The 16,784-nt window shown below is 33.2% G+C and overlaps 1 protein-coding gene across 4 annotated transcripts; it reads right to left on the reverse strand.

Annotated features, from left to right (window-relative positions):
• Positions 1 to 2,719: 2,719 nt before the first annotated feature.
• LOC113846475 (U-box domain-containing protein 4-like) lies at positions 2,720 to 8,215 on the reverse strand. 4 transcript variants are annotated; one of them, XM_027474805.1, is made up of 4 exons: positions 7,926 to 8,130; positions 6,133 to 6,413; positions 3,419 to 5,467; positions 2,720 to 3,328 (listed from the first exon to the last, which is right to left on the reverse strand). In XM_027474805.1, the coding sequence occupies exons 2-4, from the start codon at positions 6,406 to 6,408 to the stop codon at positions 3,269 to 3,271; spliced, it is 2,385 nt and encodes a 794-aa protein (XP_027330606.1). In that variant the 5' UTR covers positions 6,409 to 6,413; positions 7,926 to 8,130; the 3' UTR covers positions 2,720 to 3,268. The 4 variants fall into 4 exon arrangements, with proteins under 4 accessions (XP_027330606.1, XP_027330607.1, XP_027330608.1 ...); XM_027474806.1 differs by lacking the exon at positions 7,926 to 8,130 and adding an exon at positions 8,169 to 8,215 and having other exon boundaries at positions 2,783 to 3,328; XM_027474807.1 differs by lacking the exon at positions 7,926 to 8,130 and adding an exon at positions 7,733 to 7,785 and having other exon boundaries at positions 2,835 to 3,328.
• Positions 8,216 to 16,784: the final 8,569 nt, after the last annotated feature.

A 16,784-nucleotide genomic window follows, 5' to 3' on the forward strand; every position in this document is an offset into this window, starting at 1 on the left:
TAATTAAATAAATAATTTAATTTAAATATACAAATAGAGTAAAAAATTTACACTGACATCTATTCAAAAATTGTTATATGATCATAAAAACTTGTTAATTTTTAATAATTAATATAAAAATGTATCTATGGTATATTCTTGAGAGTGTAAAAAAATTTACATTAATAGGCACCAAAGTTATTGTGATTAGATTTCACCAAATTGCCATTTGAGATATCAATATTTATTTAACTAAGCAATTTATTTATGATTTAAAATTGAATTCTATTAAAATAACTCATCTAATACACAATTAATACCTTAATTGAAATTATATAAAAAAGATTGATGAGGTTCAAACAATTCACAAGATTAGAAAACTATTGAATTATATAGTCATTAATTCAAAGGATAAGGCAATTAAATAAGAAGTACAATTCACCTTATATTTTTTAAATTTACAAGTAGGAATAGAAATAAATTAGATTGAAAGTTAAATAAACCTGACTTACTATATAAAATTAAAGTCTAAACTTAGGCCTATAACCTAATATAGGTCAAATTTTTAGGTTTGATTATATTTTTTTAGAAACTTAATCTGGCTCAATAGTCTATTTTAGTAGCCTATTTAATAATAAAGTCTTCAAATAATACTAATAATTTAAATTTAATGGATCATTAGGCAAATAAACTAGTAACTAATGAGCTAACAAGCCAAAAAGTCTATTATTAGTAAAATACAAAATATATGATAAATAATTATATTTAAATATTATGTTTAGCAAAAAAAATAATACATAAATAGCTTCATAAATGTCAAGTTAACAATTAAGATATTTATTATTAAAAAAAATAAAAAAATGAGACTATAAAAAATGAGACTAAAACGTATAACTCAATAAATAATTATCAGTCATTGAGCAAGATATCAAATCTTCAATGTGATTACTTCAAGTTGTGCATTTATCTTAAATATTCTAATAATATAATTATAATTATTATATTATTAAAATATAAATACTAAATTATGTTATACATTACATATTTTATATATATATATATATATATATATATATTATTTTTCTGAACAATTATATTTATTTTAAATTGTTAGAAATAAATATAAATTATAAAATAATATAATTATTTAATTGAGCTGATCTAATAAATCTGAAAAAAAATTTAAAAGTTTAAGTCTGACCTTTTTATTTAAATAAGTCTTTTCAAAAGTTTAAACTTAAACTTTTTAATAAATAAATCAAGACAAATTATATATTAAATAAGTTAGACTATAAGTTTTCGACGAGCGGCTTAATCCATTCCTATCCCTATTGACAAGAGTATCCATCAATTCAATTTATGACCAGCTATACTTCCTACAAAACTACAAACATTAAATAAAAGTTGATTTGCTAAACCTAAAATAAGAACTTAATAAGAGCATAGGTCAATCACATCACAGTCTAATACTAATCCATCAAACTGTAGCTAAAATAATTTAGCAATACATGACAAAACTGCAAGAAAAAAAAAAAAACTCGTTCACGAACCTCATTTCTTAAAGTCCTAAATCCTTAGGTGCAATTATATGCTGTTTTTTTCGTCTCCCTTGCTAGGAGGTTAATGTAAAACAAACTATTTATAGTGCTTGTAGAAGTGTTAGACATAAGTTACTTAACATTCATTATTTAATGTCTGAGGGATTGTTTAGGAAAAGAAATTTTGGAGGGAAGATGAGGGGTGGATAACTTTCTATTTTAAATAAAAGAATTTGAATTTAATATTTAAAAAAATTAAAAATTAAAGGAATAAAATGATAAATTAATATAATATGATGTATTGATTATTTATTATCAGAAAGAAAGGATACATAATTCTATTGATTTAAAAGTAAAAAAATTGCTCCCCTCCAAAGAAGAATCCTAAGTGGATTTATAGAGACAACACATTTAGGTTGTCAATTACTATTTAGGGTTGGAGCACACTTAGGATGAATCAATCCTATATTTTAAAAAAAGAAGACAGATTTGTACGATTTCTCTTCTTGGCAGGACAGGATATCAATTCCGATTTGTATAATATTGGGTCTTGCGATTGGAAATTTTTAAAACCAAGTCCAATTAATAATATATTTTTTTAATACTTTATTTTGATTATTATATTTTTCATTTTTTTTCCAAATAGAATTTCTTTTGAAAATAGAAATATACCTTGATCTAATGATCCACTCGAATTTGAGTTTTATTGAGTTGCTTTCCTAAACATGAATTGAGCCAATTCAAACGTTCTCAGTTGATATTACAGAATAGCTTATTTTTCACGATTTAAAGAAATAGCTTATTTCCTGCTTCATTTTTCAAACTATATCAAATTGATGAAAATGGGTTATTATACATCCAAAATAATTTGAATTAAAACGCATTTAATTGATATGAACTCTTCCCAAACCAAATTGAATAGAGAGAAAGACCACATTAAAAAACAAATACTATTTGATTGAAGAGAAAGTACGAAAGTAGAAAAAACTCTAAAATCATAATTTTATATTTATTTTAATTTTTTTAAGTTTTCTTTTCATTTCAAACGAGCGTCGATAGTCATCACATTTAAAATTCACAGGAGAAAATATTAGGTACACATGTAGTACACTACAATGCCTTTGCATCTTTGTGGAGAAAATGAAATGATAAATAAATATTCACGTGATAAAAAATTAAGATACTCTGTATGCTTGATGGACCCAAAACTCAATAGAGAATGTAATTAGATGCAAGGAATATAGAATTTGGTCACAAAAAACAAACGCCCAACTCTATCAGAGTATCAACCATTCCTTCTAGAAAAGAAGTCCATCAAACATTGTGCAATAATATATGGCAACAACTTTGCATAGCTACGAGATGGTTGCTTGTTATTCTACCATCCAAAGATGAAGACAATATCCACATCCCTATCTCATTGAAAGGGACAGTTAAGAGATCACCAATTAAACCAAATACAAGTATTTGTCCACAAAAGCTTGGCCTTAGCTCAGGAACAAAACCCAGAAGTTTTTGTTTCTTAAACAAGAGTTAGACTAAAAGTATAATTTTTCTTCACATCAAAGAGGGGTTAACACAAGGACAATCAATCCTCCTCCTCACATGTTTTCCCCCATTACTAGCATGAGTGAACATAAAAAAATACCCTTTTATACATATTATGTGCACTATGTAATGTATAAATCAGCGGTGTCTTGTAAGAGTTAATTCAAAACCTTTGGATGGGTCAAGACGTTGGGAATCTGAGATCAAGCCCTTCCAGCACTACCATGTCTTTGGCTTCTAAATTGATTAAGGAGGGCCAGGGCCTAAATAGAGAAATAAAACGGTAACTATGTAACAATACAAAATAAAATAGAAAGAGAAAACTAAATTATGAAACCATAAAGAATCCATACCTTTTCTTTGGCCCTTGGGGTGCCTGATTGTGACAATGCTACTAAAGGGGGCACAGCTCCTTCTTGCAGCACCATGTTTAAATATCTGTGATTATCTGAGCATAGATGTAAAAGAGCTGCAGCTGCGTTCTCTCTTCCTCTCGCAGAACCCAACTCAATGACCTCAACCAAAACAGGAATCCCACCTTCCTGACCAATTGCTGTCTTCCCTTCTGGTATTGTGGCAAGATTTGCTAAAACAGCCACTGCCTTATCAACCATTCCAGCTGCAGGGTCCATTAACTCTACAAGATGCTTCACAGCACCGGCTTGCACAATCCTATCCTTGTTTTCATGAAATATTGACAAATTAAACAAAGCAGTAGCAGCATCTTTCTTCCCCCTAGGAGTTCCATTCCCTAATAAATCAACCAGTGGTGTAATTGCCCCAGACCTCCCTATCTTGATTTTGTTTTCCTCAATAACCGATAAGCTGAAAAGTGTGGCAGCTGAGTTCTCCTTGGCTTCTGGACTCCCTGTCTTAAGGACATAAATCAAAGGTTCAATGGCACCAGCATTTGCAATTGTAATTTTGTTGTTATCATTGATTGATAAGTTAAGGAGTGTTGTAACAGAATTTTCCTGGATTGCAATATCAGTTGATTGAAGTAAATCAACTAATAAGCTAATGGCACCAAAATTTGAAATCACTATTCTATTATCCATATTGTACTTAGCAAGAAGGCGGAGTTCTGCTGTTGCATCTCTCTTAGTATCAAGAGAATTGCTCTTTAACTGTTCTACTAATTTCTGAACCTGGGTTTCAGCAGCAGATAGATCAGCTCTTGTTTCAATAGAAGGAATAGATACCATGCTATGAGCAAACCACTCAGACGACCGTTGCCTTACAGTTTGGCGTTGAGACCTTGGCACCACCAATTGGCGTGAAAACTCAGGTTCTTTGCGCTGAGTTGACATGGCAACAGCATCTGGCCCTGAATTTAATTCCCCAGAAGGATCTCGACTGTGGACTGAACTGGATGACAGCACAGTAGCATCATTGTTATCACCTTGTGTGCTTTGAGTAAAATTTGCACTGGACAGTGCACTGGGATCAGAGGCAATTCTAACATGGGTTTGAGATTGTTCTGAGCTGAATGTGTTGGAAGATTCCCTTCTAGATGGTGAAAATGATAGGCCAACTGAATCCACACTTCCTTCATCTGAGCTGGCAGACCCATCATCTGAAACTGTGGGTGATATCCTTTCAAAACCCACATGCTGCCCATTAACCATGCCATTTAAGGAACCTTCAGGAGTTGAATGGGGATGCAATGTTGATGTTTGTTCTTGTTGGATTCCACCAAAAGAAGTTATAACAGGCAATTCCTTGGTCAAACCTGACTCCACAGACCCATGCAAGGGAGATGGTTGATTTAAGTTTGTGGACTTAATGGGATCAACAAGCTTCACATTGTTTGTTTCACACCAGTTTGCAATTAATGCCTTTACAGTGTAATTAGGTATTAGGTTGGTGTGAGCCAGAGTCTGACGTGTCTTTGGACAAACAGTAAGCCCAAGATCAATCCATTTTTTTATGAAAGTCCGCTCATAGGTTTGCCCTGATGCTACAATGACTGGATCTGTCATCAACTCCAAAGAGAGAGGACAGCAAAAATCAGCAGGTACCAACACTGGGATAGAGCTCTGAGCTTGCTTTAGCATAACAAGACGCTGATGCATATGATTTACAACAGATATCATTTGATCAATATATTCAACTTCTGCAGTCTTTTCCATTTGTTCAGCATTCTCCTTCAATTTTTCAAGGGCTACAACCTCAATCAGAACCTCTCGATTAGACCGTAGGCTGAGTTCCTCAGCAATTTTCTCCAGGACCTCCGAACTTGGTCCTGCACCTTCCAGTTGTTCCATAATAGCTTCTTTAATGGCTGATGAGGTTTCATGTCCCAAATTATCAGGGAGACATTGTGGTGATTCCTTCAGCTGTTGTAAAATACTGAGCCCCAAAGCCTGAATTCTTAATATCAAGGAATCAACTTGCATAACCTAGTGATTAAGAAAGAGGAAAGAATGAGAACCAACACATACTTAACATCCAAGAATTAAGCCAAACAACATCTATGGTATGCACGCCTGAAAAGACAAGATAACTACTATATTAATTATACTTCTATACCAGATGACAATCCAAGTCAAGCAAATATACTAGCACATTGTTCACCTCTAACCTCATCACATTTGTCTCACCAAGGCATACAAGGGTAATGCTAAATAGAAAACAATAAAAAAAAACTAGAACTTGGGGGTGAACATCTAGTACAAAGCAAAAGCATTAAGCACTGAGTGAAACATGAACAAATGATGTAGAAAGAAGAGGAGCAGAAGAGCAAAGAAGATGAGAGAAAGGAAGTGACAGATGGAGACAGAAGATGAAAAATCACACTAATACTTGGCTGCACTACTGTGTTCCTCCATACAGGACACCTATAGAAAGTATGATCATGTAGTCTGCAACAGAAACATAGAGAAAGATATTTTTGTCCTAAAATTAGATGGAGACCTTAACTTAGCAAATGACAAAGACTGTAATAATATGATATATATATATATATATACACACACACACATGATATAGTTTTGAGAGCTAAAATAGGGTGGAAAATGGGTTAAATTAAACCCCCAGTTCAATATAGACACATAATGAGACATACAAAGTAAGATTTGCTAGATATTGGATGCCAGTTCTCAATAAGATCCCTCAACTCATCGACAGCCAGTCCAAGTTCCTCGAATAGCTTACTAAGCACTTCATCAGTAGCTAAATCAGACAAAACAGTGGTATCAACAATTGACTGCAAGAATTTAAGAATCCTCTCTGCCTTTTGATAATACTTTGATACAGGTTCTAATTTCATTTTTCCAGAAAAAGATAAGTGCAAAAATGAGGATATCGCATTGGATAGCACCTTTAACAAAGATATCTCCATAAGACCTGCACCAGTAACAAAAAAAACTTGTTCAAATGTATGTCATGAGGAAACCAGAAACTAAAAACAGAGAAAAGAATTATTTTATTTCTCGATTGAAAATGAACAAGACAAGGAGAATGATCTCTCCTCTAAGATTTCCTCTCTCAAGGACAGAGCTAATGTTCAATTCTCAATTGATACAAAACAGAATACCACTCCCTTCTGCTCCTCCTATTTAAAGCTAAATCCCTGTCCTTCCATCCTCTCTAACTAACAAATTAATGGTTCTAACTTCTAACTATTTATTGTGACTAACTTGTAACTAACTATTGGTTTTTGGAATCCTTAACACATGCAGATCTGAAAGGACAAGCATATAGCTCCAGATATTGCATTATATAGGATAGAATAAGATTTGAGGAAGCTATAAGACCTGATTTTATAAGAAACTGGTAAGCTTTTATATTATAGGACTGCATAGAGAATTGCACAAATGGATAAAATTAAAGAGGAAAAAATAAATCAGTATGATACTAACAGAAGACAAAATAGCCAATGAAGACGTGAAAAGAATTCAATGAAAATGGGACTATCAATGCACAAGATTGCCTCTCTGAAAGATTGCAAATGTAGCTTGGGTTAAATGGACCATTCAGTTTTTTACAAACATTGGAGATCATAAAAAAAAATCATAATGTTTTTTCCTAATCTGAAAATTGAAAAAACAAGCGCATAAATCCATCTGTGCAAAAGATTTTTCTTGGTTCTCCTCAACCTCTATTTATAACCTATCTTACATCCAATCAAGTTTTCTTACTTGAAGCAATTATTGGTCTTCTCTACACCAAACGTAGGCAAGATACTATCATCTTTTCCTTTCCTCAGTAAGTGCTATACCTACTTGAGTACTTGACCCAATGGATTCTTGTTTGATCTTGTCTAAATCATCTATCCATATCGTAAATATTTAACCAAGTTCTATCTTAGCTATCAATTACATAATACAACCCTCCCCTTTTACTAAGGCTTGGAGCTGGCTCTGTTATCATTGGCAAACATACTCAATTCAACTCAATGAAAAAAGAAGAAAAGAAAATGAGCCCGCAGCATGGTCAACTGAGGAATCCAATCAAGTAATTGGGTGTATCAAATTAAACACAAATTGACTCCACATGACTGAAAACCAATTTACTTGATCTCGAACACAAGCACATTGCAATCAAGAATATTACAAAGTCAATCAAAAGTTCAGAGTTTCAAGCAGATAAACATAACACCAGCAGAGAAATCCAAGACCAAAACATCGATAAATGCTACAAGAAATTAGTAAGCAATAACCAACACAAAGCAAATGCAACAAGCCAGCAACATATGGTGAAGAAGCAGAACCTGAAACTTAACAGAACCACATACCCTTTGTTAAAAAAATGTAACTTTCTGCTAAATGAAAGTACCAACTAATGAAATAAGGTGTCAAACTAAAAAATTAAACAAAAAAATAAATAATTGAGCAAGTCTTGAAATATGGGTTTTACCAAAAGGAGGGGATTGAAAGATAAAGAGCTATGGTTAATGATTCCCAGTTGATTGTGAGAGAAAGGAGGGTAAACACCACCGTTCAAAAGGTTTTCCGGCAACCGTTGGAATGGGAGGAGCTGGAAGCCGCGTGGTGATGCTAAAATAAAAGTGGAAGATTGGGGAACTTTTAACCTATGGTTTGACTTCTATAAAATAAAACGTTGAAATGAACTCATTATAGTATTAATTTAATCTCTTACAGCTTTGAATTTTCTTTCCAAGGAGGTGATTTATTACTGAGTATGAAGCCCTTGAATTCCCTCAACTTCGGTCATGTTGCGGAACTTGTTATTAATTAATTAGGCAAATAATATGCAGTCAAAGTTGTTAAATTTGAATAGGGGTTTGAATTTGACCAGAATGACAATATCTTTATACTCTTTCATTCAATAAATTTCCAAAATAGTTTTCGATCAGTAGTCATAGTTAATTTTTTTAATTACGTACAAGTTTTATGTAAACATCATTTATTTAAATACTTAAATAAAAATTGAGGCCACAATACATTCACATATATAAGATAAATTTATTTAACAAAAATTCTTTGAACCTATAATGTATAACAAAAAAAAATCAAATATTTGACATTGATAAAATCGTATGAGCTGTATTAAAAATTTAAGAATACTACATATATTTTTAAAAAATTATAACTTTTTATTTGATCTCTCATTTAAAAAAATAATTTTCTAATTTTTTTAATTTTATTATTATTTATCTATATAATATTGAATTTAATTTATATTTTTACATTTTAATTTCATATTTTTAATTATATAATTTAAGATTTATTTAAAAATATGAATAGTATAATATTATTAATAACACGTCATGTTAAAGTTACATAAATAAGTTAATAGATCATTTACAATAAACTAAAAAAAATATAATCTTTAAGAAACTAGATTAAAAAAATTAAAAGAAAAGATCAAATGAAAAGATTAGAAATTTTTAGAAAAGTAAAATATTTAAACTTTTAAAAAATTATAAAACCTCACTAATTAAATGGTTGTTTGATCTTTTCCTTCAAACACGGCAAGTGTAAGTAATAACCGGTAGAGTACCGGAATATCGTCCTCAGAGAGCAATTCATATGTATTAATTACTAAGATACAAATTAATTGAGCTTATATACAATAAAATTAGTAAATGATTTTCATGAAATATTAAACAGCAATTAAAATGTAAAGTATGAAAGTAAAATATGGTAAAATTCAAGTTAAAAAAGCTGAGATTGAATTTTATTTATCTCACTCTCTATATACTTGTAATCCAGTGATAAATATAGCATCCATTTCCAATAAATATGATGCAAAATACGAAAGTTATATATTTCAATTCTTTGAAAATATATTCCTACGATAATTTCTCAAATGTTGATTCCTCAAATAGTTAATAAACTATCCAGTATTAAAGTCACGATTTAAAAGCAATCAACAACTTGAAATCTATTCCTAGAACAACCAGTTATTGAGTAATCTCAATCAGATCTAGATCTAAATAATATCTTCCCAAATACAATGCATATCTGAACTCCAGAAACCGTTAAATAACTAGATTCAACCATTAAAATGGATTGAGATCACCAAATCATTAGAAATGAAGAAGAAACAGCTATATTTATATAGATTACTGATAATACATCAGGTTTGAAGATTTACATTCAATCTTATACAAGGTTTAGCTGCTCATGACAACCATATCAACAAAAAATAGATATACAAAAGGGAGAAAACATCAAAAATCGAGTATTCTTACTCTCTTTCTTTGCCTTGCGCCGTTCTGGACCTCTGAAAATGGTTTTGGAACAATAACCCCAACTTGAACATAAAAATTACCTTTTATACTGGTCTGCTCGAGCTTCTCTTGCTACAACGACATGGCCTTGCTGTAGCGAGAAATAGAAATATAAATTAGGTCATTCTGTTTTTTTCTCGCTGCAGCGTTAACTCTTGCTAGAGCGACACAAAAGTCTCTCGCTATAGCAACCACTTCCCGCTGTAGCGATATGATAACAGATTCACCATTTTTTCAGTACGCATTCTCACTGCAACGAGTATTTCTCGCTGTAGCGAAAAACCTCCAAAAGCTGACTTTTCTGCAACTTTATGCTTCAATTACTCCTCCCCTATCTTTTTCTAATCTTTTCAACCTTAAGTGATGTTTCTTTTGATTCCAGCTACAAAATAGATCAAAAAGAGATTAAAATACTAAAATTGCATTTATTTCTAAAAATATATATGTATTTGTAAAAGTTTCAAGTTTGAAGGTAATTTAACAAACTAATCCAACTTTTAACATAAAAGTGTTCAAGTTACCATCTCAAACCACTTATTTTATACACTTATTAATGGTACATGTTTTGTTGGGCTTTCAGCCCCTTCCTTTAACAAAAAAAAAAAGAGTATATTTTTTTTTCTAAAAAGAATGCTTTCGTTACTCAAGCAAAGTAATTGAATGCACAAAAATATTTTACAAAAAAGAATTTTTGAAATTGATTTGAGATAAAATCAATCATAATTGCTTCCATGTTCATCATCTAAGATTTTTCAGAACTTTTCAACTAAAGGAATTTGTTCGTGATCAAGGATTTTGGTTATCAATTCAAAAGAATCAGGATATTAGTGCACTTCATTTTCAAGAAAATAAGAGTAACATCATTCAATAAGCAAAAGAAAAATCCTCTCATTCTCACAAATTTAGTGTTTCTATCAATCTCTTCAATGAATCCATCAAGTTTGACTTTGCTCTTACTTCCCATCAAACTAAGTACACACAAAAGACAAAGATCATAGGGCCTTTCAAAAAGGTTGCAATGTGGCTAGGAATACAAATAATTCATTGTTTTTCTGGAATTCAAAGTGAGTTAGAGCATTAATGCAATCAAGATCATCATCCATTAGTAAGTTTCCATCTCTATTTTTCCTCACTCTAATTAACACCACATTTTTATTAACCCTTGGATGTTTCCCTCTAATTTCAACATTTTTCTTTTCTTTTGTCATTGCTTCTTTTCTTTTACTAGAGGAAAACTTCAATCATTCATTTACCAACTCATATTTTTGCAAAAACAACATTTAAGACCTATCATGCCCTAATGCTCCTTCTCAAAGGTATGGAAAATAATAATTCTCATGAAAAGGCTTTAGGTACATACATTTTTCAAAAAAAAATTGCTTTTGGGCTCAAGGGCTTCCAAAGATTGGATAAATCCTGAATATGGGTTGGTTTTTTGGCTCTAGCTATAACAATGTATTTACAAACTATGTCCTAATCATCTCTATGACCAATTGTGCTTTATAGCAATTAGAAATTTGAACAAAGTTAACCGTCAAAATTCAGTGAAGTTTATTCACTTATTTACGACACTCTCACTTTCACTCCTTTGTTTGAAATGATTTTTCTTTGATTAAGATAAATGAATTGCTCAAATTTTCTGATTGATCATTTTCATGCACAAAAACATCCTAACTCTCTTTCACTTCAAACCTCAACTTTTCACATTCACAAAAACCTCTTTTTTTATAATAATTCCTAGATTCAGAACATGACTTGTCTGAGTATCTCCAAACCACTTTCCACAATTGAATGGTATTACTTCCAAAAACAAAACAAAAAAGAGTTTTTTAAATCATTTTCTAACAATAAAATTTTCAATAACTCCACCAAGTTGTACTCATCATGTAATTCTATACTATGTAACTATCATTGCATCCATTACTCATCAAAACATGTTCAAACCCACTAATAACCATATATACTTGAAATACCTAAATTTAAAGCACCAAATGAAATTAAACAATAGTCAAATACCACGTAAACACATATAAACAAAACAAAAATCTAAACAGTATCATAAAAGTGTCTGTTGAATTCTTTTCTTTCTCTGACAAAAATTTCTCTTTATTCCTCTTCTTCCATCTCAGCACCACTGTCTTCACCGTCATCTCCATTTCCATCTCCATCTTTATCAGCTGCTCCAGATGAGCCTGCCCCCTGGAAATGTGGCATGTCCCCAGGCCACTGCTGGTATGATTCAAATTCTTCTAAGCTCATCCATATGTGCTGGCCCGGATATTGTAGCTGAGCTTGATGGTGGTAAGCATGCTGCTGATGCATTTGGCCCCTGTGGATAACGGAATTCTGGAGAGCCAAATGATCTAGTTGGAGCTCTAGACGGTAGAGGCGGTCTGCAAATGCTGAGTCTTCCGGTCTGCTGGGTGTTTCCTAAAATGGTGGCTCTTCAGGCTAAGGTTGAGGTTGTGGCTGTGGTGGAGGAGGAGATGGTGGAGCTGCAGGCTGATCCTCTATGCAATGGTTCTGAATATAGGCTAGGGTTATGGGAAGCTTAATCGATTCTGCAAATTGAATGTCCCTCGCTCCCTGAGCCTGACATAATGCGGTAATCAACGTCGGATACCCAAGTGAACCACTCTCTCCCTTCTTAACCACAAATCTATAAATTTCATCTGTGATGATGCGAGCCACATCCATAGATCCTCCCCTCAATATGTTGTATAAAAGGTAACAGTACCTCATGGTCATGGATGAAGTGTGGGCTCTGGGGACTATGTTGTGGCATATGAATGTGGTCCACACTTGAGCTAAGGTGGTCATGTTCTTCCTGTAGATCTGCAAAGTCTTCACTTCAGGATTTGAAGTGTAACTCCTGTTTGCAATGCATAAGGCTTGAGCGGTGGCAGTATCACTGAATGGCTGAAAGCATGAAGTGAGCTTTGTATGAAAGAAATATGTTTCACCCTCCTTCGGCTGCAAAGGGTTACCCAAAAAGTTATTGATGGCATCTCTGGAATAATTAACCCAGACTCCTCTCACCCTAAACCTTGTATCGATCCTTCTTGAATTAAACTCTGGTTTAGTATTGGCATAAAACTCTTTAACGATTTCGGGGTCATAATATCCTCTTGGCTCAGCCAATATTCTCCATCTGCGCCTCTCAATTTCATTATTGAAGTCATCAAGCTCGCCTTCCTTCAAATCAATTCTCCTTTCCTCAATTATCAACCAATCCTGGATTTCCTTAAATTTGTCTCTGTCCTTATCTTTGAATTTCCTTGGATCGGATGGTGGTGGCTGTGAAGAGGAAGCTCCTTTTTGTTTCTTTGATGGAGGAGCTGGGTCTTTGTGAGCTCTAACTTTAATCCTCCTGAAAGATCACTAAGACAGCAGCCACACAACTCAATAACTTATCAAAAATTATCAATTACATGTGAGCAACTACTCTATTATCAGTAAATTCACTCAATACTTCCATTCGACAGTTAAAACAATACATTTCAATTAAAGCATCTCAGGTTGTAATCAACTATAAACATTCAGCTTAAACTAAATTATATGCACATTTATTGCTCAAAACATGTTAAAATTCCATTCAATCCAAAATACCTCCCTTTAATTAGTAATCCAAATTTTAAGGCTCACAAAATCAGAAAAATCAAAGAGCTCAGGGAACTTAACACCTAAGGAACTGTCATTATCAATTATTCACAAAACCTTAGCAATATTCCTTCTAACAAACCTTCTCTCTGCATTTCAAATTCATCTTTTCAGATTAATTTAACTAAAAACTTAGGGTTCATGGAGAATTTACACTTTTATGCCCAAAATTACAATTGTGATTAATTTCCGTGCAAGTTCAGAACCACATTATAACTATAACTATCAATAGTTCACATTTTTAGGTCCTAAGGTTTGAGAAATACACATTTAACAACAAAACAACTAAATCAACATATTTACAACCCTAAATTTGCATTTCAATCAGTAATTTCTGATGATTTTACACAAAAGAACCCAGGGTTCATGAGTTAGGGGAAGAATAACAAAGAAAAAGGGCAAAATAACAGCAAGAGAGGAAAAGAACAATTACCCTTGACTCATTGTGCAAAACCTTGAATCAAAAATAGAGAGACTTGAGCGATTAGTGGTGGGGAAAGGATTAGAGAGATTTAGGGGGAAGAAGGCTCGTTTAAAATGCTGAAATATCCCTCTGTTATACATTTTAAAAACTAGGTCGCGAGCCTCTCGCTACAGCGACTTATTTCTCGCTGCAGCGAGAGGAAGACATCTTCCCCTCTTAATTTCAGGCCACTCTCGCTACAGCGACACATGTGTCGCTGTAGCGACAAGGCAACAGTTTCAATGTTTATTTACAAGGCTCTCTTGCTACAGCAATGGATCTCTCGCTGTAGCAAAAATATAAAAAATATGTGCATTTTTATCTGGTTTTTTAGCTGTAGCGAGCAGGGTCTCGCTACAGTGAAAAGCTTACAGTTTCACTCCTTTTTTTCGTTCCACTCTTGCTACAGCAAAAATTCTTTTACTGTAGTGACAAACTTACAGTTTCACTTTCCTAGATTTAGTTTAGCACCTTTTAGCCCTGTCATAATCCCTTATTTTCCTACCCTTTAATCACTCAGTCATTCATAATCATTTCACTTTACATACAACATTCAAGTTCACCACAACAAAATAGAAATGAATACCGTGAATCAGGCACAAAATCACAAAATGTCAAGTTAACACCCTAAACAACTAGTGAGAACTTAAAAAGAAACAAACAAACAACATAAAAGGTAGAATATCACAAACAAATATTGGGTTGCCTCCCAAGAAGCACTTGTTTAACGTCTCATAGCTTGACGCCTGTTACTTTAAGGATCATGCAGTGAAATAATAGTGGTGAGTCTCTCCACTTCACCACCTAAATATGGCTTGAGCCTTTGTCCATTGACAACCTAGCTTCTCTGAGTAGCTAGATCTTGCAATTCCATAACTCCATAAGACTTGACCTCCTTCACAAGAAATAGTGCTGACCATTTTGATTTCAATTTTTCATGGAACAACTTTAACCTGGAATTAAATAGCAATACATATTGGCCAGGCCTGAATTCTCTCTTAATGATCTTTTTGTCATGATAATCCTTCATCTTTTTCTTGTAAAGCTTTGAGGACTCATATGCAGTAAGTCTCATCTCTTCTAGTTCTTGCAATTGAAGCTTTCTCTTTTCAGCTGAAGCCTTTGGAACAAAATTGAGGAACTTCAAAGCCCAAAATACTTTGTGCTCAAGTTCCACTGGCAGGTGACACACTTTTCCATAAATAAGCTAGAATGGGGAGAGACATGTAGGAAACTTGAATGCAGTCCTATAAGCCCAAAGTGCATCATCCAATTTCAACGATCAATCTTTCCTTGTAGATGGTACAGTTTTCTCTAGAATGCGTTTAATTTCCCTGTTTGACACCTCTGCTTGTCCATTAGTCTATGGATGATAGGGTGATGCTACCTTGTGCCTTACCCCATAATGCTCTAGGATTTTCTGCATTTGAGAATCGCAAAAATGATGTCCTTCATCACTAATTAATACCCTTGGTGTGCCAAATCTGCAAAAGATGTTCTTCTTCAGAAATTTTATTACAGTTTTAGCATCAGCCTTCTGAGATGCGATAGCTTTGACCTATTTTGACACGTAGTCTACTGCCACCAAGATGTACTCATTCGAATATGAAGTTGGAAGTGGTCCTACAAAGTCTATTCCCCAACAGTCAAAGACTACAACTTCCAGAATGCTTGAAAGAGGCATTTCATGTCTTCTTGAAATTCTGCCTGATCTTTGACAATTGTTGCATTGTTGGACATAATTGTAGGCATCTTTAAACAGGGTGGGCCAATAAAAGCTAGATTGGAGGACTTTTGCAGCAGCCATCTCTCCATTGAAGTGCCCACCATAAGGAGAATTGTAACAATGCCACAATATACTCTGAATTTTATCTGATGCCACACATCTTCGTAACAATCTATCAGCTCTCAACTTGAAAAGATAGGGATCATCCCAGACGTAGTACCGAGCATCCTTGAAAATTTTCTTCTTCTGGTGCCAGTTAAGGTCTTTAGGTACAATGCCTGCTGCTTTGTAATTAGCCATATCTGCAAACCATGGTCTTTCTTGCACCAAGAGGAGTTTTTCATCTGGAAACTCCTCTATCACCTCTATTTCTTTGCTGGTCACCTCCTGATTCATTAATCTTGATAAATGATCAGCAACAAAATTTTCACTACCTTTTTCGTCTTTAATAACTAGATCAAATTCTTGCAATAACAAAATCCATCGAATTAGTCTTAGCTTTGAATCAGATTTAGTTAACAAATATTTAATTGTAGCATGATCAGTATAAATTATAACTTTTGAACCAATCAAGTAAAATCTAAATTTTTCCAATGCATACATTATTGCTAGTAATTCTTTTTGCGTAAAGGCATAATTCACTTGTGCTTCATTTAAAACTTTACTAGCATAGTGAATGGCATGGAAAATTTTATACTTTCTCTGTCCTATTATAGCCCCTATAGTATAATCACTAGCATCACATATTAATTCAAAATCTAAGTTTCAATCAGGGGCGACTATGACAGGAGCTGCAATTAATTTTTTCTTAAGTAATTCAAAAGCATGTAAGCATTCAGCATCAAAATTAAAAGAAGTATCATTATTGAGTAAGTTGCTGAGTGACTTTGTAATCTTTGAAAAATCTTTGATGAACCGCCTGTAGAACCCAGCATGCCCAAGGAAACTTCTGATTCCTTTTACATTTATTGGTGGTGGTAGTTTCTCAATCACTTCCATTTTTGCTTTATCAACTTCAATGCCCTTGGAGGAGATCTTGTGACCCAGCACTACACCTTCAGTTACCATAAAATGACATTTTTTCCAGTTGAGTACCAAATTTGTTTCAACACACCACTTCAGTACAATGTCTAAATTTGCTAGGCAATCTTCAAATGATGATCCAAAAAC

The sequence above is a fragment of the Abrus precatorius genome, unplaced genomic scaffold (assembly GCF_003935025.1).
Source record: "Abrus precatorius isolate BTA unplaced genomic scaffold, Abrus_2018 Scaffold8, whole genome shotgun sequence".
NCBI lineage: Eukaryota > Viridiplantae > Streptophyta > Magnoliopsida > Fabales > Fabaceae > Abrus > Abrus precatorius.